Source organism: Pygocentrus nattereri, chromosome 8 (assembly GCF_015220715.1).
Source record: "Pygocentrus nattereri isolate fPygNat1 chromosome 8, fPygNat1.pri, whole genome shotgun sequence".
In the NCBI taxonomy this organism is placed as follows: domain Eukaryota; kingdom Metazoa; phylum Chordata; class Actinopteri; order Characiformes; family Serrasalmidae; genus Pygocentrus; species Pygocentrus nattereri.
The window spans coordinates 25613270-25637155 of record NC_051218.1 but is presented as its reverse complement, the minus strand read 5'-3'; the positions used below and the strand labels follow the sequence as shown (position 1 = coordinate 25637155).

At 38.5% G+C, this 23886-nt stretch overlaps 1 protein-coding gene across 1 annotated transcript; it reads right to left on the bottom strand.

Annotated features, from left to right (window-relative positions):
- Positions 1-3752: 3752 nt before the first annotated feature.
- Positions 3753-19211, bottom strand: atoh8 (atonal bHLH transcription factor 8). Its single transcript, XM_017713394.2, has 3 exons — positions 18252-19211; positions 10009-10200; positions 3753-5358 (listed from the first exon to the last, which is right to left on the bottom strand). Exons 1-3 carry the CDS (start codon positions 18897-18899, stop codon positions 5353-5355), a joined length of 846 nt encoding a protein of 281 aa, XP_017568883.1. The 5' UTR covers positions 18900-19211; the 3' UTR covers positions 3753-5352.
- Between the last annotated feature and the right edge of the window lie 4675 nt (positions 19212-23886).

Here is a 23886-nt window from a genome sequence, read left to right as displayed (position 1 = left end):
AATTAGGAGTGACAGGTCTTCTGAGCACATAGCCACTCAGCATGACCCACCCCCAGCATGGCGGTTCATGTCATACTGAGTGCTACTATGAGTGCAGTGTTGTATTGGCAAATCTGACATTAGGAGTTTTAATTTGTTATTTCTTTTAAATTATTATTGTAACACATTTTTATGGGTTCTATGTCAACATTGTCTAAATAGATATAACTGTTGTTTTGGGCTTAGACAAGCATAAACTTTTTCATTTATGAATGGACGAAGAAGTATTACCTTTTGAGTTTGCAACTGCTAGCACCAACTAGCCTAGGTGTGTCCTCTAGGTCTAACTAGAAGAGCAGTGTAAGTAATGGAATTAAACCACTTAAATATCTGATGTTAGTTGACTGCAATAATGTAAAGACAGTGTTTTGGAGCAGCAGCATTCTGTAAATGGGCATGGTGAGATACAAAACCAGTTTCAGTGACTGACACAGAGACACTGTGGGTAGAAACAAGAAGAGACTGATATAAAAGTCTTTATTAATACTAGAACAGAATGAACAACCATGACATGTGGTTTTTGTGACACTTTTTTGCCTTCCTAGTGATAAAACATTAATGCCTATCAGCTGTCTCATGGCAGCAGTAACTCATAGCTGGCAGTAATAACTGGTATTTTTCACTCTTAACTGTGCTTATGCCAGTGCTACCTTAATGCTGTGTGTTTGTTACATCAATAAATATGACCAAAATTGTTAATAATGACAGACATATCTGTTCAATCCTGTCTGGCAGGACTACACTCAGTATAAAATGCTCTGCCATGTTCAAGGAAAATCACAGCTCTTGAAGTGGGTGTGACTATGTAGTCAGAAAACCTGTCCCTCCAAATCAGATGACCCATAGAAAGTGCAGGTGAATGACCTCTTCTAAAATCAGGCAAAAGAATGACTACAGAAGCAACAAAAAAATAGCAAAATTAGAAAATCACTTGTGATTTTTAAAACGCATGTGATTGGTCTGTGAGTTTCCTGGGCCGCTAACGCAGTACCGTAAATGCTAGAAAAGTTACGCCGATTAAAATAGAACCACCCCGTCGAAATTAATCATTTATTGGTTAGAGGCCCAGGTCCACATAGGACAGCGTCTGGGTCCGGACTCAGACCGCGGTCCCCCTATTAGTGACCTCTGGACTAGAGGATGACCAACACAAACCTTGAAGCAGCAGATAAGCTATCGTTTTTGACTTTTTTGACTAAGAGTGGACAGTGAGAGGACACAGTGTTTAAAAACTCCAGCAGCACTGCTGTGTCTGAACCACTCATACCAGCACAAAACATAATAACACACCACCACCACATCAGTGTTACTGCAGTGCTGCTAATGATCCACTACCCAAATAGTACTTGCTCTGTGAGGGTCCATGGGGGTCCTGACCACTGAAGAACAGGATAAAAGGGGGCTAACAATGTATGCAGGGAAACAGATGAACTACAGTCTGTAATTGTAGAACTACAAAGTGCACCTACAGAGTAAGTTGTGCAGATAAAATGCACAATGAGCGTAGAAATAAGTTAAGCCTGATCGCTGTATACAAATAAACAAATAAATAGTACATTATCCCTGACACCTAGGCCGCTTTTCCACTATTCAGCCAAATGGTTCTCAGGGCCATACTGGGCTGTTCTGTTCTGTGCTTTACCAGACTAGGTTACAGTATCTGTTTCCATCTATGTACCGCAAATTCAGAACCAGGAAATACCCAAGAAAAATATACAAGCGAGTGGCTAACAGGATAATACCCATGCACATACCACCCACCATAAAACATGCCTGATTCCTGTCTGTCACTCCAACTCCAGTCTCTCTGCATACTCTCATCTTTGTCCTCTAAACAGGTGTTATTCGAGCATCTGTTACTGAAACATTTGTTACTGTATTGTGGTGGGTTGCATCTGTAACCGAATAACTAGCTACATTAGCATTAGTGTCATCCAGCAGTGCACAGCTCAAAGCACCACATATCAGTTTTTTAATCTTTCTGTCACTTCAGCACCAGTCATTCAAATATGAGCTCTTAGGTATGTGTTTATATGTTTCAAACTGGTGTTTTTAATCATCAATTCACTAGAACCTAGTTTGTACTGCAGCAGGAGGCACCGTGCACTTGCATTAGCTGAACCTAACAGGCTACAGCTTAAAGCACTACAGATTAGGTTCAATTTCGGAAGTATGAAAATGATCACATACTTCCTGCTAACGTGTTGAGTAAGGAGTAAAAATACTGGGGTGAGCCTTTAAGAAGAATCTGCCAGGGAAATTACTTGTCTATCTTGACACACAGTGAAGAGGATGATTCAAGAGGCAAAAGAATCTCCACGGATCACAGCTGGGGAATTGCTAACATCAGGTCTCCAAAACTACAATGAGGTGTCACCCACATAACCATACATTGTTTGAAAGGGTTGTTTGTACTTCACTGTGAAGTATGGTGGTTAATCTGTGACACAGAAATATAGAATATAGAAATATAAACATACAAATGTACTATAACAAAATAAAAGTATGTAAATGTGCTTATCAAATACATTTGAAAATGCATGAAAAAAGCCAAAACGCACTTTCCTGATTGGAGTGACTATTGTAATAAATATGTATTCCAGTATCCCAATTTTCATTAGCAAATAAACCTGGCAAAGTCAAATGTTGTAGGTATTGATACACTGTGTACATTTTGTGTGAGCACCTTTAAACACAGACATTATTACATTCATTTAGTTTATGTATATTTAATTATATCTGTAACCTTTATTACATTGTTACATATAATTGAAAGAATATATTTTTTAACAAATACATTTAGGTCATTTTCATACATGGTAAAACATATTTGATAAATACATTTGGAAAATATGTTTAAAATGCATTTTAAAAATACAGCCCCATTTCCAAAAACTGGACATTGAAAATTGCAAATAAAAACATAAATGCAAATAAGCAATCATAGATTCAGGAATGCTGCCACCTTCTCTGGGCCTAAGCTGATTTAAAATGGACTTTTAAAGTGGAAAAGTGTCCTGTGGTCCAACAAACTGACATTTTAATTTTTCTTTTTGGAAATCATGGACACTGTGTCCTCTGGGTTAAAGACCACTCAGCTTGTTATTAGTGCACAGTTCAAAAGCCAGTATCTATGATGGTATAGAGGGGCATTAGTGCACATGGCATGGGTGACTGGCACATCTGTGAAGGCACCATTAATGCTAAACGATGTATACATGTTCTGGCAACATACTGTATGCTGCTATCCAGACAACATCCATTTCAGGGAAGGCCTTGTCAAACCACATTTTGCATGTATTACAACAGCTTGGCTCTGTATTAAAAGAGTCTGGCTACTAAACTGACCTGCCTGAAATCTAGACCTCTCACCAATGAAAACATTTGGCACTTCATAAAATGAAAAATACGACAAAGGATACACTGAACTGTTGAGCAGCTAAAACCCCATGTTAGGCAAAAATGGGAAAACATTTCACTTTCAAAACTATAGCAGTTGGTCTCCTCAGTGTTTTTAAAGGTAGAGGTGATGCAGCACAGTGGTAAACATGCCTTTGTCACAACATTTTGTAACATGTTGTTGCCATCAAATTCAAAATGGGCATATATTTTTCAAAAAAACTATGAAAAATTCTCAGTTTCAACATTTGATTTGTTGCCTTTGTACTATGATCAATGAAATATATGGTTTGATTGATTTACACATCATTGAATTTTGTTTTTATTTACATTTTGCACAGTGTCCCAACTTTTTTGTAAATGGGGTTGTGTATTTGACAAATACATTTTTGGCATTTTCATACACTACAAAAATGTATTTGACCAATACATTTGGAACATCTTTTCCATATGGGTCACATCCCACCCAGCTTAGAGAAGAAGAAATACTCAGTCTCACGAATACAGTCACAAACTATGTGTAACTGAAGAAGAACAGGACACCCTAAGAACAGGACATGAAAGCAAACAAGCAGTTTGACAGATTTCTAATGAGCTAACAGACCAATCCAGCAGTGCAGCATTAAGATGGAACATTAAGTAAATGATTCACTGTAAACCTGGAACATATAAAGATCATAAAATCTGTTACAAGGGTTCTTACCTCCAGTTCTGACTCTTAAAAGTCTTGTATGATAACACAGTAAGCATCATATGTGGACAGCTTTTAATGTTTATTTTTGATTTGATTGTTGCATTGTAAATATTGCACACATATACTCCTAATTTAAAACATGACATCAGAATGTATCTTTATAATAATAAAAATATTTTTCTATGCAATATTGTGATAATATTGTAAACTGTTATAAAAAGACAATTATCATGATAATGTTCTGTAATAAAGGCACACTAGTTTACTGATAAACGTGTTCGTCCAATAATGAACAGCAGTAGTGCACTGCTACTTCTCTGGAATTGCCTCTTTTGTTTAATGCTGTGCCAAACAAGCAAGAGCAGAGCTGGAAACTTCCTGAAGAAGATGGCTGGAATTTTAAATAAAACTGAACATAACCCAAGAACAGTACTTTACTTTATAGTTTTGCCATTCAAGCAAACACATCCAAACAGCAAATGGCAGCAATAAAAGTTTACAAAACCACCCTAAAGTTGGTGGAACTGTTGTAATTCAAAAAAACACAAATGTTTTTCATATAAAGTTCTTGTGCAAAATAACAATGTTGACTGTCAAAACACTTATGCCTATTGACGACAAGGGGAAATAATTTCTAAGAGTCCAAAATATGCTGACATATTTCTGGGATCTTTTTAAAAAAAAAAAAAAACTAAATACGAAATCAATGGACAATGTTCCACATTTGCGATGCCACAAAACAAATTGAGGCTGACACAAGCATTCTTGAACCATTAAACAATTACATACATTAATAATTTATAAACATGTCATATGCATACGATATTAAGATATGGCTAAAATATGTTGAGAAAAAAGTTACAATGCAAAATGAAATCAAGACATATATCATGGGTTTTGTAATTTACAGTTTACAGTTCTGTAATCATCTATAGTCTTAGGTCTAAACAATTACAAAGATGATATGGTGTGTTCTTTTAAGTTGCATATGTTTGTGGTGCATGTATTCTGGCTCAACGAGAGTCTGCATGTTAACTGGAATATTTTATTAGTCATGAACCATGTCTGTGTAACCTACTACACTAATTTATTTAAAATCTAGTATAAAAATGCAATCATTGTATTTATATTGAGTCATTTCAAGCATAGAGCTCCAAGTGTACATGTAGAATAAGGCTTGTCACGATCCTACTGTGGAAAAATTCTCCAAAGTCTTCATTTTATTCCTGTACAGAGAGAAGCATTTGTGAGTTGTAATGCATGTGTGATTAAAAAATTTTTTTTAGTAGTACATAATTTCATCTACAAATGAACACATTAAATATGCATTACTTTTCTAAAGAGCTTGAAGAGTGAAAAAGCCAGAATGACAAAATCCACATATGTTTCACTTTAGAACAGCTTAAGCAGACTCTGAATGCCTTTCATCAGTTTCCTCTGCCAAAACATTTTTTTCCTCTTCAGAAACTTTCCCCTCAGACTCACTGGCTCTCTCTGACAAAAGGATTTCTTTCAGGCCTGCCCCCTCCTTCTTCCCCTCTGTAACAGCTGCTTCTTAGTGCTGTATCGAGAGAGAGTGATGATCAGTGTTTTTTTTTTTTCCAAAGTGTTTTTTTAGAACAGATGGCTTAGGGAGAACTGGGGAGGCAGCCAAGATTGCACTGGGGAATGTGCCAATTCCTGCAGTGAGTGAGTTCTTCTGGTTCCAGCTCGCGTGCCTTTACCCTGCCCTCTGCCCTGAGTGGCGCCAGCAGGACTTCCCAGCTAGCGTTGCAAACATCTGGTGTCTGGGACTGCCAGGGGGCGGGGGAGGCGCACCAGTTTCCCTCTGAATGTGCTTATGCGACGAAAGCACATTAACACACACATGGAGCAGAAAATCTAGATCTAGAGCTCTTCACTCTTTTTTGCAAAACTGCTTGCAATGATTCCAAAACTTTTAGAGTACAGATATGTTTGTACATGCGCATTGTACTCTCCTCATCTGACACATTTCTCAGTACATTTCTTCTAAAATGCACTCAATGTAGACAACAAATGCAGAAGATCCAAGTGTTTCCTACTGAAAAAAAAACAGTGGGGGGAAAAACACCAAAAGTATCCTGCTCAGATCTTTATAAATCAAAATACTGCTCATTCATCTTCTTGAGAGTAGAGACCTGTAGGACCACTGGAGGAAGTTCAGGTCCAGTTGACATGGCTTGCTGTGTCATAAACTTCATTCAAAGGAACTGAATATCTTGAGTGCTGTAATGATACTTCAGACAGACCAGTGTGGCTGAACAACTAACTATACAAGGAACTGATTCACAAAGTATTATACAATTTCTTAATATTGCTTGGAAACAAAGAGTACATTGTCTTCAATCTGCTAAACAGGTGCTCTGCATCTAACAAGTATGCTTATAAAGGTACTACTAATCAAATTAAAATGGTGTCTGCTGGGAATTAACAGTGACGATGAGAAACTGACAAGGAGAAACAATTAAATTTTGTACAGAACAATAGAATTAGTTTATCCAAATTTGAATTATTAGAAAATGGTACATAAATATATATTAAGAAATTAAAATGCTGGATGCTCTTGTTTCTTCACACTGCTTTCCCCACCATAAAAAACGTAGCGCAGTAGATTTAACCTTCTTATATAAAACAATGTGCAAATGTGATTCATCTTACTACTTTTTCTCACATATATGTATGTATGTAGCACAATAGATTTATGAAAGTATGCATGGGATACTTCTTATCTGGATGTATTTTTAATCAACATACTGTTGATAATGTAATGGCTCATGACACCTGTTCAAATACTTGAAAATAAAACAAGCATACAGTGTACTAAACTGTATGATATTGAATGCCTATGAATATACCAACTGTTCAAGTGTTTTAAGTATTTATGACAAGAGAGTATGTAAATGAAATTTCCAATCCTGTCTGGGTTTTTATTTTGAAGATGGAACCTATTCTAAACAAAGAAAGATTGCTTGACTAAGCCAGCAAAAAACACTTTAAAGCAGTTGCAGAAGACAGTTAATTGTTTTTGATAACTGGGTTTAAAAATTCTAGGTAGTTGCTACTATGAGGTTGTCATGGTATTTCAGCTAGGATTTAGGGCATTGCTTGGTGGTTGATAAAGCACTGCTAGGCTGTTGCTGTGATATCTCGGGTGGTTGTTGAGGTGTTTTCAGGCCATTACTAGGGTATCCCACATAGTTGCTAAGGTGTTGATAAGCTGTTGCTGTGCTATTCTTAGTGGTTACTAAGGTCTAATTAGGCCACTGCTGTGGTATCCCATGTGGTTGCTAAGGTATTGCTAGAACACTGCCATTTGAATTTTCTTAACATATTACCATTCAATTCATATGGGGAAAAACTTGTGTTTGAGTTCAAAAACCATACGTGAGTTCGGTCCCAAAAAACAAGTGTGTTATTCAAGTAATGGCTCTACGATCTTGTAGAGATTTATGGTTGTAGAATAACAGTAGTTGACTACTTTGTCAAGCCAACTTAATGAGAGAATTAAAAGGTTCTATCTGTTATCTGTCCTACAGATCTTTTGGTCCGTCTTTGAACTTTAACATTTAGTGGACAAAATTATCTCAAGGTATTGACTTTGTTAAGATTAAAAAAGTGAATTGTACTACATTATAGTTTTGCTATTTTGAATATAAAATCTCTAATATCTTAAAGTTGCGTTTAACAAGTATGGAACCATATAAATCTAAGCCTATGAATGCACAACACCCTGAAATGTTTAAAGGATCACATAATTTATAACGCTCCAGAGTTGTCTATAACTGACATGGAATAAGCCCTAATAAGTCAAATAAGCTCTGGGACCTTACAAAACAATAACACTAATGGATCAGCTGAGGTGGACATCAACTTTTGTACATGATAGATTTTATTTTAGTTTTTTTCCTAATATATTACATTTAGCAAATAAATGGTAATCGTCTAGTCATCGGGCGGTGGGATAGGTGGGATAGTCACCAATGACTGCTGGGATAGGCGACCCTGACGGAGAAGCAGCTTAGTGGATGGATGGATGGATGGATGGATGGATGGATGGATGGATGGATGGATGGATGGATGGTAATCGTCTATTCAACATTTGTGAAATATGTCATATTGAAGTGCCTTGTAGGTACTATATTAACTTGTTTTCTTTGAAAATGAACAATAATTTGTGCATGGTTGCCCACAAACAACTGTACCAGCAAGCCAGATGTTTTAAAAAGGTGCATTTTTATGAAAAATAAGCATGTGATCATTAAATTGAAGCTGAAATAACTGTTAACACTTAAATTGCAGACAGATGTGATGAAACTGCCCGGAAAAGGATGGATATGTACTGTCTCAAAGCCCACAGAGGAAGTCAAGCAAGAAATTTTCCAATGATCAGTGAATAGAAGAACTGCTGTTGATATCTCAGAAAGTCAACAAAACCATGACTTTTTTCCATCCTTACATACTTGTGAAAACTTTTGTGAAAGCTTCTACTCTCATCAATCCATAAAGAATTTGCTAAACATCATTATAACTGAATATGAAATGCTTTTTGGTTTCAATATACCACAGGTATGTCTGGTGTAATGTTGGATGTTCACAAAAAATATGAGATTCATACTGTTAAGTGTGTTGACAGATAAGTGATGGTTTGATCTAAGTAGCTTCTAAAGAAATCTTGTTATGATACATTGCGTATAATTTCATCACTGTAGTGCATGATTTTATCAGTTCACATTTGCCATAATGTTACCATTGTTACTGCCACAATAACAAGCCTCCAGCATGAGTTATGCATTGGGTACTTTTTGTGCTTTTAGTAAACACCAGAGATGGACGAAGTACACAAATCATGTACTTGAGTTAAAGTAGAGATACCCAAGGTAAAATATTACTTGAGTAAAAATAGAAGTCCTTACTCTAGACCTCAACTTGAGTAAAAGTACAAAAGTATTTGCCTTCAAATGTACTTAAGCATTGAAAGTAAAAGTACTAAAAGATTAATTATGGCCCTAATATCCTGTTATCATTTTTGTAACAAGACTGTTGCTTCATGAACTCATTTTAGGTGAAAATACTCCAGTGTCTCTCTTGGTAAACCAGTCTTTTAATAGAACATCATTAATTAGTGATGCTGAGGTCTATTAAAATGATCATAAGCATAAGTTTCCATCAGGGAGAACTGAGTGGCTCTGAAATCACTTTTTACAAAAAAAAATAAGTTTCGGTTTAAGATTGATTTGCAACTTAGTTACAAGCTGAAAGAAAAACTTGCTTTAAACTCAGGTTCACAAATAAGTTTTCCTTTACTATATTGATCTGTAGGTCTCTGTTCATAAACATAATCTAACCGAAACTAAGTTACTATAAAATGAAATAGTGTTCATGTATGTGTACATAATTCTATATTGTGGTCTATATACACAAAGTTAGGTTAGCTTCATCATTTAGGTAGACATATATGCTCCCAAATTTTTACACTGCTGCACTGACATTGAACCGTGTGCTTGCACTGGGTTAGTATGACCAACAGGTCAAAACAAGCTCAGAACAAAGTGACCGCTGTGCCCTGATTGGTGTTCTTGCTTTGCACTTTTTATACACACCAAAAGGATACATAACCAAAAGGAACAACAGATTTCTCAAAATGTAGTGGAGTAAAAGTAAGATATTTGACTTTGAAATGTAGTGGAGTGAAAGTAAAAAGTCGCTCAAAATGGAAATACTTAAGTAAAGTACAGATACAAGAAAAAACTACTTAAGTACAGTAACTAATTACATTTAATTAGTTACCATCCACCACTGGTAAACACACACATCCTACTATAAGAAGCTGAAAAACCTTCCAGATATCTATTCACCTTTCTCTTCTTGGAGCGACCCTCTGCTTGCAGGGTTCTGGTGCACTGCTCCACACACTCTCTGAAGCTCATGTTGCTGTGGTCTGGTGTGTAGTCCAGGTCTGCAAGTTGAGCCAGGGAAAGGATATAGTTGCAAGCAATTCTTAATATAGCTAGCTTGGAGAGCTTCTGTCCATAGGAATAGCAGGGCACCTGTAAAAACAAGGTTAACTACAGTGAGAAGTGGCATGGCATAGCCATAACGTGCATTTGAAAGTATGCAATTATTTAATACTACAGATCATCTTATTGCTTGAAAATAATTGCTGCATTTGCTTGATGCACAGATCTGCAGATTTGCACAATGTATAGTTGAGATTTTAGACATTTGTACATTGTGGCCTCTGCAAGTCTCTTTGAGCTACCCATGAACCTCTATTTCGGCATTGTAACGCTGTTACATTTGATACGTTTAGATAAGCTCCTGTTACACCAAATTATATATGTGTGTGTGTATGTATATATATATATATATATAAAATATAAATATAATGTTGGCCCACCCTTTGCAGCTATAACAGCTTCAACTCTTCTAGGAAGGTTTTCCACAATGTTTAGGAGTGTGTTTATGGGAATTTTTGACCATTCTTCTCACAGACTATGCTCTAATTTATCCCAAAGGTGTTCTATCGGGTTGAGGTCAGGACGCTGTGCAGGCCAGTCAAATTCTTCCAAACCAAACTCGCTCATCCATGTTTTTATGGACCTTGCTTTGTGCACAGTCATGTTGGAACAGGAAGGGGCCATCCCCAAACTGTTCCCACAAAGTTGGGATCATGAAATTGTCCAAAATCGCTTGGTCTGCTGAAGCATTATGAGTTCCTTTCACTGGAACTAAGGAGCTAAGCCCAACTCCTGAAAAACAATCCCACACCATAATCCCCCCTCCACCTAACTTTACACTTGGCACAATGCAGTCAGACAAATACTGTACCAAACCCAGACTCATCCATCGGACTGCTAGATGGAGAGGCATGATTCGTCACTCGAGAGAACACATCTCCACTGCTCTAGAGTCCAGTGGTGGCGTTTTACACCACTGTATTTGATGCTTTGCATTGTGCTTGGATGCAGCTGTTCAGCCATGCAAACCCATTCCATTAAGCTCTCTATGCACTGTTCTTGAAATAATCTGTAAGCCACATGAAGTTTGAAGGTCTGTAGCGACTGACTGCAGAAAGTTGGCAACCTCTGCACCAAATGCGTCTCCGCATCTGGTGACCCCCCACTTCATTGCTGAGTTGTGTTCATTCCCAATTTTTTCCACTTTGTTATAATACCACTGAGAGTTGACTGTGGAATATTTAGTAGCGAGGAAATTTCACAACTGTACTTGCACAGTTGGCGTCCAATCACGGTACCATGCTGGAATTCACTGAGCTCCTGAGAGCGACCCATTATTTCGCTAATGTTTGTAGAAGCAGTCTGCAGGCCTAGGTGCCTGATATTATACCCCTGTGGCCATGGAAGTGACTGGAACACCTGAATTTAATGATCTGGATGGGTGAGTGAATACTTTGGTAATACAGTCTCTCTCTCTCTCTCTCTCTCTCTCTATATATATATATATATATATATATATATACATTGCTCAAAAAAAATAAAGGGGACACTTAAACAGCACAATATAAGTTAATCAAACTTCTGTGAAATCAAACTGTCCATTTAAGAATCAATTTCACATGCTGTTGTGCAAATGGAATAGACAACAGGTGTAATTATTGACAATTAGCAAAACACACTCAATAAAGGAGTGTTTCTGCAGGTGGGGACCACAGACCACTTCTCAGTACCTATGCTTTCTGGCTGATGTTTTAGTCACTTTTGAATGTTGGTGGTGCTTTCACACTCGTGGTAGCATGAGACGGTCTCCACAACCCACACAAGTGCCTCAGGTAGTGCTGCTCATCCAGGATGGCACATCAATGCGAACTGTGGCAAGAAGGTTTGCTGTGTCTGTCAGCGTAGTGTCCAGAGGCTGGAGGCGCTACCACGAGACAGGCCAGTACACCAGGAGACGTGGAGGAGGCCGTAGGAGGGCAACAACCCAGCAGCAGGACGGCTACCTCTGCCTTTGTGCAAGGAGGAACAGGAGGAGCCCTGCCAGAGCCCTGCAAAATGACCTCCAGGATGCCACAAATGTGCATGTGTTAGAAACTGACTACATGAGGATGGTATGAGGGCCCGATGTCCACAGATGGGGTTGTGCTCACAGCCCAACACCGTGCAGGACGCTTGGCATTTGCCAAAGAACACCAGGATTGGCAAATTCACCACTGGCACCCTGTGCTCTTCACAGATGAAAGCAAGTTCACGCTGAGCACATGTGACAGACTTGACAGAGTCTGGAGATGCTGTGGAGAGCAATTTGCTGCCTGCAACATCCTTCAGCATGACCAGTTTGGCAGTGGGTCAGTAATGGTGTGGGGTGGGATTTCTTTGGAGGGCTGCACAGCCCTCCATGTGCTCGCCAGAGGTAGCCTGACTGCCATTAGGTACCGAGATGAGATCCTCAGACCCCTTGTGAGAACATATGCTGGTGCGGTTGACCCTGGGTTCCTCCTAATGCAGGACAATGCTAGACCTCATGTGGCTGGAGTGTGTCAGCAGTTCCTGCAAGATGAAGGCATTGAAGCTATGGACTGGCCCGCCCGTTCCCCAGACCTGAATCCGATTGAGCACATCTGGGGCATCATGTCTCGCTCCATCCACCAACGCCACAATGCACCACAGACTGTCTAGGAGTTGGCGGATGCTTTAATCCAGGTCTGAGAGGAGATCCCTCAGGAGACCATCCGCCACCTCATCAGGAACATGCGCAGGCGTTGTAAGGAGGTCATACAGGCATGTGGAGGTCACACACAATACTGAGCCTCATTTTGACTTTAAGGACATTACATCAAAGTTGGATCAGCCTGTAGTGTGTTTTTCCACTTTAATTTTGTGTTACTCCAAATCCAGGCCTCCATTGGTTAATAAATTTCATTTCCATTGATGATTTTTGTGTGATTTTGTTGTCAGCACATTCTTTATACAGAACAAAGTATTCAATGAGAATAGTTCATTCATTCAGATCTAGGATATGTTATGGATATGTTATTTGAGTGTTCCCTTTATTTTTTTAGCAGTATATATATATATATATATATATATATATATATATATATATATATATATATATATATATATGAATATGTATATATATATATATGGACTGGGCAGATCAGAGGTGACCAGTCTTTCAAATCTGCAGGGCCAGGGTGGCTGCAAAGTAGGAGGTCACCTGATCAACTGTTCTGATCAATAAACAAGTGTAATACTGCTTTTTTGGAATGAAAATGTGTAGCCACACCTACAGATACACACCTTTACAGATATATAATATAAACAGTCAGATAAGCTAGCCTGCTAGTTAGCTTCAATCATCAAGTTGTTCAGTCTCAGAGTGAGATTCCACATCATCCTTGGTGATGGTCAGTGGGGGCAGTTGCATTGCATTTACCTCTTATGGCTTCTTTGTATTCAGGAAAACAATCATTTTGTGTTTTTAAGACCATAATTATTCCATTTAATGAAGATAAAGCTTTATTCAAAATGTGTAGCACCCATGTAAAAAAGTAAATGCTCATTAACTGGTTGTCCCACCCTTAATTAATCCTACAACAGGGAATACACTAATACAATACAATAATACAGCCACATACATGTTAGTGAATGCACACACATTAGGGGGCAATGAGCACACTTGCCCAGGGTGGTAGGCAGCCCTATCCACTGTGCCCAGGAGACAGTTAGAGGTTTGGTACCTTGCTCAAGGGCACTTCAGTCATGTCCTGGGAGATCAAACCAGCGAGTTACCGGTTACAAGGCTGGGTCCCTAACCTCCAGCCCATGACTGGCCTCTAAAATTTTGGCCCACTCTTTGCAGAACTGCTTTAATTCAGCGACATTTATAGAATTTTAAGCGTGAACTGCCCCTTAAAGGTCTTGCCACTGCATCTCAATGGGATTCTAGTCAAGACTTGGCCCCTCCAAAACCTTAATTTTGTTTCTTTTGAGCCATTCAGAGGTGGACTTGCTTGTGTGCTTTGGATAATTGCCCTACTACATAACCCAACTGCATTTGAGCTTTAGGTCAGGAACTGACAGCAAACATTCTCCTTCAGGACTTCCTGATAGAGAGCAGAATTCTGGGTTCAATCAATGACAAGTCAACCAGATCCTGCAGAAGCAAAGTAGCCCCAGAGCATCACCCTACCACCACCATGTTTGACTGCTGATATGATGATCTTATGGTTGATTACGATGTTAGATTTACAATACATACAATGGGACCCATGTTTTCCAAAAAGTTCCACCTTTGACCCATCAGTCCACAGAATATTATTCAAAAAAGTCTTGATTTATTTTGGCAAATGTGAGATAAGCCTTTGTGGTTTTTTGTTCAGCAGTGGGTTGCGCCTTGCAACTCTCTCTTGGATGCCATTTTTGCCCTGTGTCTTATTTACTGTGGAATCATGTACATTGGCCTAGATGTTTGTGTTTGTTCTTTTGTGATCTGGTGAGTTGTCAGTGCATTCTTGGTGAAATTTTGGGAAATCCTGGGAAGGTTCACTACTCCAAGTTTCCTCTATTTGTGTATAATGGCTCTCACTGTGGTTCACTGGAGTCCAAGAGTCTTAGCAATGGCTTTGTAACCCTTTCCAGATTGGTAAATTTCGATTCGTTTTTTTTTTTTCTGCATCTGTATTTGAATCTCTTTGCATGTGAATTATGTAGTGAAGGTTGACATGGAGATGGTTGGTGTAAAAGTAGAGGAAGCAGTGGATAGGGCAAGATGGAGGCAGATGATCCGCTGTGCGACCACTAAAGGGAGCAGCCGAAAGAATAAGAAGAAGATCGGTATTTGAATCTCTTTAAAACATGGCATCATCCGTTGCTTTTTCAGACTTTCTAGCCTGCAACATATTGCCAAACAGGTTCTATTTAAGTGATGTTTAGATCAATAATCATACCTGGCAGTAATCATGCCTGGTGTGGCTAGTAAACTTAAACCCAACAGTCAATTGAATTTGGTTAACTGGGGCAGTTACTTTTTCACGTAGGGCCTGGTAGGGCTGAACAGTATTTTTCCTTTAATGAATGGTATCATTTAAAAAATAGCATTGTGTTGGTGCTGCATTATCTCTGTCTTGTATTAAAAGTAATCTGAACATTGAAGTGTGAGAAATGTGCTAAAATAAAAGAAATTGGGGACATACTTTTTTCACAGGACATTATAACATGTCCTCAGAGACTAACAAAGTTTAAATAGTACAATAATAAGCTATTCAGTAAATGTAGACAAAAGCTAAAATACTTATATCAGAATAAGACAGTGCACACTAGGAAGAGGATCATGGAGAAAACCTCATTGTCCATCCAAGATTACGGTGACATAATCTATAGACACATGTCTACTAGTAGCCTTAAACCGCTAGATTCAGTTCATCACTGCAAACTCTATGGAAAAGTTGGGTGGTTGCTCTACTTGTGGGATGGGAAACTCCTTATTTTGTTTTTATCGATAGGGCGCTCTCCAGCCAAATGCCATCTTATCTCAAATCTGTGCCCTCTGTAAAGTATAGTGTTTACTAGACCTGCTCTAATGCCTGGATCTGTCAGGTTATAACATTTTTTACTGAATTGGGAAAATCATCTTTCAGTTACAGTGCACCAGGGGACTGGAATATCTTATATCTTGCTGCAGAACAAACCCTTGTATCTCCATTTGGTTGTTTTCAACTTTGGACATTAAAAAACGCAAACAATGTCTTTATGCTTAAATGCCACATGTTCACAGGCAGAGAATTCTTTTTATATATGCAAGCATACATTTCTTTATGCTTACAAATATAAAAATAATTCTCTGCTAGTGAAGATATGGCATTTAAGCAAAAAGAGCGAGCTAATTTTATATGAATAATTATGCATCAACATTAGATGCCTGCACTCAGTTTAAATTCCAAAGATGACAACAATAGCATTTTTAAATAGATTGTATAGAGTCTCCTAAAGACTTTGCTGTACAACTATAAGGCTGTTTAACTATTTACTAGTGTGTTTAAACAGTACATTTCCAATCTTCATAGCACAACCTACTGCACAGCCATAGATATTGATATCATACACCTGTGGCCATGGGAGTGACTGAAACACCTGAATTTATTGATCAGGATGGGTGAGTGAATACTTTTGCCAATATAGTCTCTCACTCTCTCTCTCCCTCTCTCTCAATCTCTCTCTCTCCCTCTCTCTCTCTCTCTCTCTCTCTCTCTGTATGTATGTATGTATGTATATATATATATATATATATATATATATATATATATATATATATATATATATATATATATTGCTTGTAGATTTTATTTTGACACAATTAGCTCTATAGGTGGACTGGGCAGGTGTCCAATCTTTCAGATCTGCAGGGCCAGCATGGCTGCAAAGTAGCAGGTCACCTGATCAACTGTTCTGATCAATAAACAGTTAGAATCAAGTGTGATACTGCTTGTTTGGAATGAAAATGTGCAGCCACACTGGCCCTTTATAGATAAGATGGGACACCCCTGGGTTAGATGAATGGTTGAACAGATGATATATAGACAGTCTAGCCTGCTTTTTTTACTAGTGTGTTTAAACAGTACATTTCCAATCTTCATAGCACAACCTACTGCACAGCCATAGAAACATTCACATGTACTATGTACCTTGAATTTTTGACTGACAGTTTCATTAGAAAAGTGCTCCACAACTAATGGCATGCATACCAATTATTAGCAACGCTGAGTCTGATGCATTCTCTACATGGTTCTGACAGCTTTCCCATGGTTACTCAAGCATACATGGCTTCAGGTACAGCCATTATCCTACCAGTGGAAACGTGTAGCATTCATTCATTTGTTATGCCCGTCACATACTCTTGCTAAGTGCATTTTCATATTGCAAATAAAATAACATTGCATAAGATATACTAAAGAATTATATTGGATTTATTGAGGAGCAATCTTTACTTCTTAATTCTCTAGCAGTAATTATACTGTAGCACTTCTACAGTTCTGTCTTTCTTTTCATGTGTATTCAAGAAGCAATTTAGGACAACTACATGTTCAAGTAGAAAATGTTGCAGTGTATCATTCTTTATACATACAGATATGTCTGCACAATGAGGAACATTTGAGGCAGTACAACTTTGGCTAACGAAAAGGAGAATCAACTTAGGTGGTTGAGGTTTAGAATTTTTACACTGATACCTTTGAAACAAAATTAACTCCACAGGCATCTACCTAGGTCACATCATTGTGATTCAACCATGTAAAATAGACACCACACAAAAATCCTCAAGTATAAATGAATTCCCCACAGTCTCCATGACAAAACTATCAATAAACATAAACATCAAAGGATGAGATATTAAGAGTTTCTAATGCTTAAAGTATTATTATTATTATATAGTTATTAAGAAGTACAGCAGAATTAGTATCTCAGCATCGATCAGCAATGTGCTCATCAGACAGATTTAAAGAAGCTACAGGCATTCCTTGCTTGCAGTGTGATGAGTACCTTTAGGGTAGACATTGTTTCTAAGTGCTGTGAAGTAATGTAAAATTCATATTTTGCTACAGTACCTCCTTTGTTCAGTACATGTTATATGGCATTAAAAACTCTTTGACTCCTTGTTAGATGAAGTGATTTTACTGCAATATAGACTGATGAATGCTTTGGCCAATGTGTGATAGAAGGTCAAGTTTTGGGCCCAAATCCTATTCATAGGACCAACCAAAATGAGGCTAAGGTTAGGCTTGGGATGTTTTATTGTATCCATGTTCTTTAGGGGCTGGAACTCTTTTTTTTTTTAATAGCACCCATTAACCAACCAGAATCATCCTGTGCACAGTTAAAGTCAGCCAGAGTGTAATTTCACTCTAGTTTAAGCAGGCTACACTAGATTCCGTAAATGAAGTCTTTCTGAGCTGACCATAGCAAAAGAAACTGATAACATTAACAAACTGATTAACACAAACTAACTAGAAATGGCAGGCACCTAAAAGAGGTGGCAAATAACTTGACTAAAAGATGATAACTACCTTATTCTGATGGAAGTGGGGTGAAGATGCACAGAGCAAAGTAATATATTGTGCGTTTAGTAAATAAAGTGGGGATACCTGTTTTCGCAGTGCCTCAAAAGCGGCACTGATAGTATGCACCCGGGTCCTCTCCCTAGCATTCGCCAGCAGTCTTCGGGTCTGCTGAATTGCTTTGATCTCTGTGACGACGCCAGGCGGCTCTACCAGTCGTTTCCTAGACGAGTCTATAGGCTCAGCGTTGTTGTTGGTGTAGGACGCCCGAGAGGTTGAAGACAGAGACCTTTCAGAACGTTTGCACAACACAATACGCGTCTGCGGAGCATAATCTTTTGGAAACGCCTGCTGACTCTCAAAGACTGTATCCGGTGGCGATGTTTTGTTGTGCTCAGCTGCTGCCTCGGAAAGCGACCCAGGTTGTGTTTCAGTCATATTCCCAGTTATTAAAGGCAAGCTATACATTTTCATATCAAGAGCAGTATTTAAAATACCGGGCTGTTGCATGTGCTCTCCATTCGATCCGGCTGGAGCAAAGTGTTGGAGCCCTTTTTCGCAAATATTTCCATAAACTTCATCCACAAGAAGTCCCATTGCATCGACGAGTTTTTTAGAATCATGTTTGTCCTTTTCCGCAAAGGCACGTTTAAAAGGACCCCGAACTTTTCGTTTAAACTTCTTATTTCCATCTGTTGGACTGCACTGATCCACGATTACATGAGGGTTCTTCATTTCCGACGCCTGCTTCTAACAAGAAACTGTTCAATTTCTTAAACTGTCACTGATGATCGCTATACAGCGCCGGCGTCTGCTATAAAGAAACTGGCGTTGTAGCAAGAGCAGGCTGTTGTTCCTGTGGTCTCTGAGAACCTTCTGAAGTCAAGGAGGCATTGCCAGCATATTTGTGTACTCGATCGTTCATCTGCATTTTCTAGGCTCTGCTACATAGGAGCCCCTGTTGGTGAGACTGTCAGTACGCCTGCAGGAAGAGGCCGCCCAAAATAAAATTAGGCTTCGGGGGATTCCTCGACGAGACAGCGATGTCCCCCACGGCAGGCCACTAGGGTGAAAAAAAGGTTTGGAAATATTCCAGACAAGCCTACAAAAACAGCATTGTTTGTCATACCACAACACTGGATACAGGGCAGTTGTAACTGTGGCGATTTATATAATGATTTAAAGCTAGAAAATACCCCCTGTTAGGTATTGGTTAAATGGAATAGGGCTTTTTTAAGTAAAATGAACGTTTGATAACCTGAAATTTGCATAGATCGGCCCACAGGTTTTATGATCAAATTCAATACTGCAAGGCTTTGGAAAATGTAAAATACATGTGGAAAATATTTGTGAGTGAATATACTGAATGATGCTACTAAAGTTCAGCATTATTTAGTAAAATCTGTACTTATTGCTGAAATTGAATACTGTTACTTTTTCTCAATGGTATTTCCACCAGAAAGAAAAAAAAAATTAAATCACCTGAGCCAGAGTTCACCAAAAGCCTTGTTTAATCTCTTGTTCCTGTCATGGTGATCTGTTGTTAAGAGTAAACTGCAAATAGCTTACATAAAAAAAAATAATAAAAATAACAGTTACAAAAATGCATACCTAGCAAAATTCATGAACAAGCCTACATAAAAATAGACAACACATACAAATATTAAAATCAAAATTAAGAAAACTTATCAGGGCATACAAGTAACAATCATTTATGAATGAATGAATCATTTTGACTGTCTAGTAAAATAACTGTAAATGCTAGATACTCTAATACTCTTTACTTCTTACGTTTTTCATTTACATCTTCTAAAGTACTTGTTAGAAATCTCAAACGCCTACAATGTTGATCTGTTAGTATTCATTATTTCACAAAGAAAATATACTGTATTCATGTCTTTTATTGAAACTATAAGCAAAACCCTAATGTTCACATGTCAGTGAGTTATGATTTTAAGTATCTGCATCATAGAAAGTTTAATTAAAAACTGCAGTAGTATATTATGTGGTCACTCTTTCAAGATAGAAGCCCCTGAGGTAAGCAGGCATTATGTCAGTTCCATTAATAATTAATAAATAATAACCAGTGCATGACTTTTCTATGTACATAATCAAATATAATCATGTGACATTTGAAAAACTGATGTTTTTAAGCACTGTACAGCATCACCACTGAAGGGATAAAATGATCTCCAATAATTAAATTTAAATCTTTTAATGTAGAATATTTTTCTCAAGAATATATTTCTTACACCTAGAAATAATGGATCTTTGGCTTTGTGTCTCTGTGAGGCTTGTATCATGTTCCTAAGAAGGGCAATTTGAGACAGGCTTGGTTCACTGGTAGGGGTGTAGGGGATGGAGAGACAGGGAGACAGGTGGTTCATCAGTGTGGGTATGGAGATGGGGAATCAGAGCTGCTGTGCCTGAAGCTGGATCTTTCGAGCCTGGCACCCTAAACATCCAAACATCAGTGACTACCAGCGGTGGACAAAGTTCATAAATCATGTACTTGAGTTCCATCAGGTAGAACCGAGTGGCTCTGAAATCACTTTTTACACACAAAAAAAGTTTCAGTTTAAGATTTATTTACAAAAAACTACTTACTTACGCTTACTTTGTTACTGTACACCACTGGTGGCTACTGCTGGAAGCCTACAATGATGATCTGTTAGTATGAAATTGAGAAAAGCTCAGAATGCTGTGGCAAGTGAAGCAATGTCTGCACAGCAGCAATATCATCAAAAGGGTCAGTGGCATGCAGGTGAGGCACAGCTTTGGACAGCAGGAAGCTCCATGGTGGTCAAACTGGTCCAAAGCCAGGAGAGCAGGGGCACCTGATCAAGGCAGAGAAGCAACAGTGACAGGTCACACAGGATCAGCATAAATCAGAGGCAGGTTTTTAGACAACCAGACGGGGTATCAACTATAACAGGGGAGTGTTCAAAACCATCAAGACATCACAGAATAGCAGGCAAACAATCCAAAATCAGGATCCGGTGCTCTAAAATGCAACATGCGGTCATAACCAGAGAAGTTAGACAGGAAACACAATGTTTAGAAATCTAGGATATACCCAAACAAGAATTCACACAGAACATAGTCTCAATGCCCCTTTAATATCCTACAAAATGGCATTTAATGAAACATAGGCGTGTGCTACAGGCTCAGTGTGCAGGAGAGTGAGACCTCTGTTGGCGAGGAGGGGAACTGGTGGCAGATGATGTGGCATAAGGAAAGCTACAGTATTCTAGGTATATTGTTTATTTGTGTGTCAAAGAACAGATCAGGATCAATTATGACAAGGCTTTTTTTTGTACAGATGTACCTGATGCAACTGATAAGTTATTAAGTTTAAGCATTAATTTAGGTAGTTTGTTTCTAGCAGTGTTTGGACCAAGAAGAAGAACCTCTGTTTTGTTCAAGGTGAATAGAAGGACATTACTTGACATCCAGTCTCCTACATCTTTTACACAGTCTTCAATCTTTTAAGTTGGAATTTATCATCTGGTTTGCATGATATATACATCAGCGTAGCAGTGGAAATTTATACCATGTTTGCTGATCACGGTACCCATTGGTAGCATGTACAATGTACACTGAACAAAAATATAAATGCAACACTTGTTTTTGCTCCCATTTTTCATGAGCTGAACTCAAAGATCTAAGACTTTCTATGTGCACAAAAGGTCTTTTTCTCTCAAATATTGTTCACAAATGTGTATAAATCTGGTAGTGAGCATTTCTCCTTTACTGGTTTACATAACCAAAGAATTTCTGCACAAACTGTCAGAAACTGTCTCAGGGAAGCTCATCTGCATGCTCGTCATCCTCATCGGGGTCTCCACCTGACTGCAGTTCGTTGTCGTAACCAACTTGAGTGGGCAAATGCTCACATTCGATGGCGTCTGGCACGTTGGAGAGGTGTTCTCTTCACAGATGAATCCCGGTTTTCACTGTACAAGACAGATGGCAGTCTGCGTATGGCGTCGTGTGGGTGAGCGGTTTGCTGATGTCGACCTTGTGAATTGAGTGGCCCATAGTGGCGGTGGCGTTATGGTATGGGCAGATGTTTGTTATGGACAACGAACACAGGTGCATTTTATTGATGGCATTTTGAATGCACAGAGATACCATGACGAGATCCTGAGGCCCATTGTTGTGCCATTCATCCACGACCGTCACCTCATGTTGCATTATGATGATGCACAGCGCCATGTTGCAAGGATCTGTACCCAATTCCTGGAGGCTGAAAACATCCCAGTTATTGCATGGCCAGCATACTCGCTGGACATGTCACCCATTGAGCATGTTTGGGATGCTCTGGATTGGCTTATATGACAGCGTGTTCCAGTTCCTGCCAAGATCCAGCAACTTCGCACAGCCATTGAAAAGGAGTGGACCAACATTCCACAGGCCACAATCAACAACCTGATCAACTCTATGCAAAGGAGATGTGTTGCACTGCATGAGGCAAATGGTGGTCACACCAGAACACCAGATACTGACTAGTTTACGCCCCCCCCCCCCCCCAATACAGTAAAACTGCACATTTTAGAGTGGCCTTTTATTGTGGCCAGCCTAACGCACACCTGTGCAATAATCATGCTGTCTAATCAGCATCTTGATATGCCACACCTGTGAGGTGGATGGATTATCTCGGCAAAGGAGAAGTGCTCACTAACACAGATTTAGAAACATTTGTGAACAATATTTCAGAGAAAAAGGCCTTTGTGTACATAGAAAAAGTCATAGATCTTTGAGTTCAGCTCATGAAAAATGTTGCGTTTATATTTTTGTTCAGTGTAAATAATAAGGTCCTAAAATAGAGCCTTGTGGAACATCATAGATTTGTAAGATAATATTCCATTTACATTCACAAAATGATATCAATCAATCAGGTTACATCTGAACCAGGAAAGAGCTATTCCTGTTACTCCTACAAGATTTTGTAGTCTGTCTAGTAGGACAGAGTGGTCTATTGTATCAAATGCCACCCTATAATCAAGCAAAACCAGCAAAAACATGTTTCCTTTGTCAGAAAACAATAAGACATTGTTTACAATTTTTACTATTGATGTCCCTCTGTACTATGAGGTGCCAGAATCCAGACTGATATTTAGGGCTCTGATTGAAGGTGAACTGTGAAGGAGAATAAGAACTAGCAAGTTCATAAAAGTTGGTTTAATTAAACAGATAGTTTGGCAAAAAGAATTAATAATCCAGTTTTCCCAGTTACCCTTAGGATGGTTGATCAGCCAAAACATGCCATATAGAAAGCAAATAGGTGCATAATACATTATCCTCATAATACTACTTTAGTAGTCCCAGGGCTGGAGCCAACTGCTCTAGAGTAATATCCACTTTAATGTGTTATTTTTCCACAGCAAATTGTCTAACTGTACTGCTGCGCCATTTAAAATGAGAAGCTGACTTCAGCTTCACAAGTTGTTGCAGATTAAACGTATCAGAAAATCAACTGAGTGCTTATAAAAGTAAATAAGTCCATTCATCTCCAAATAATTGATGTTTCTCTTAAATCTTTTCTTTTGCCATTTTGTTATTTGTGCTGCTATGTGACCAGCAGTCTGTACGTCAGTCTTGTTAAAGTTGTTAAAGGTTGAATTAGCAGTTATGCGTTAAGACCATTTATTACCATTTATTGTGAAAACTGTGTTAGAACTGTGTGTTATAATGATTTTACAGCAAAGAAGGATTATTT

Excerpts from the sequence above, each read along its gene's own strand:
- atoh8 (XM_017713394.2), bottom strand. The coding sequence starts at position 18,899 with ATGAAGAACCCTCATGTAATCGTGGATCAGTGCAGTCCAACAGATGGA. Across the intron at positions 10,201-18,251 it reads TTGAGGCACTGCGAAAACAG|GTGCCCTGCTATTCCTATGG; the intron begins GTATCCCCACTT and ends TTGTTTTTACAG.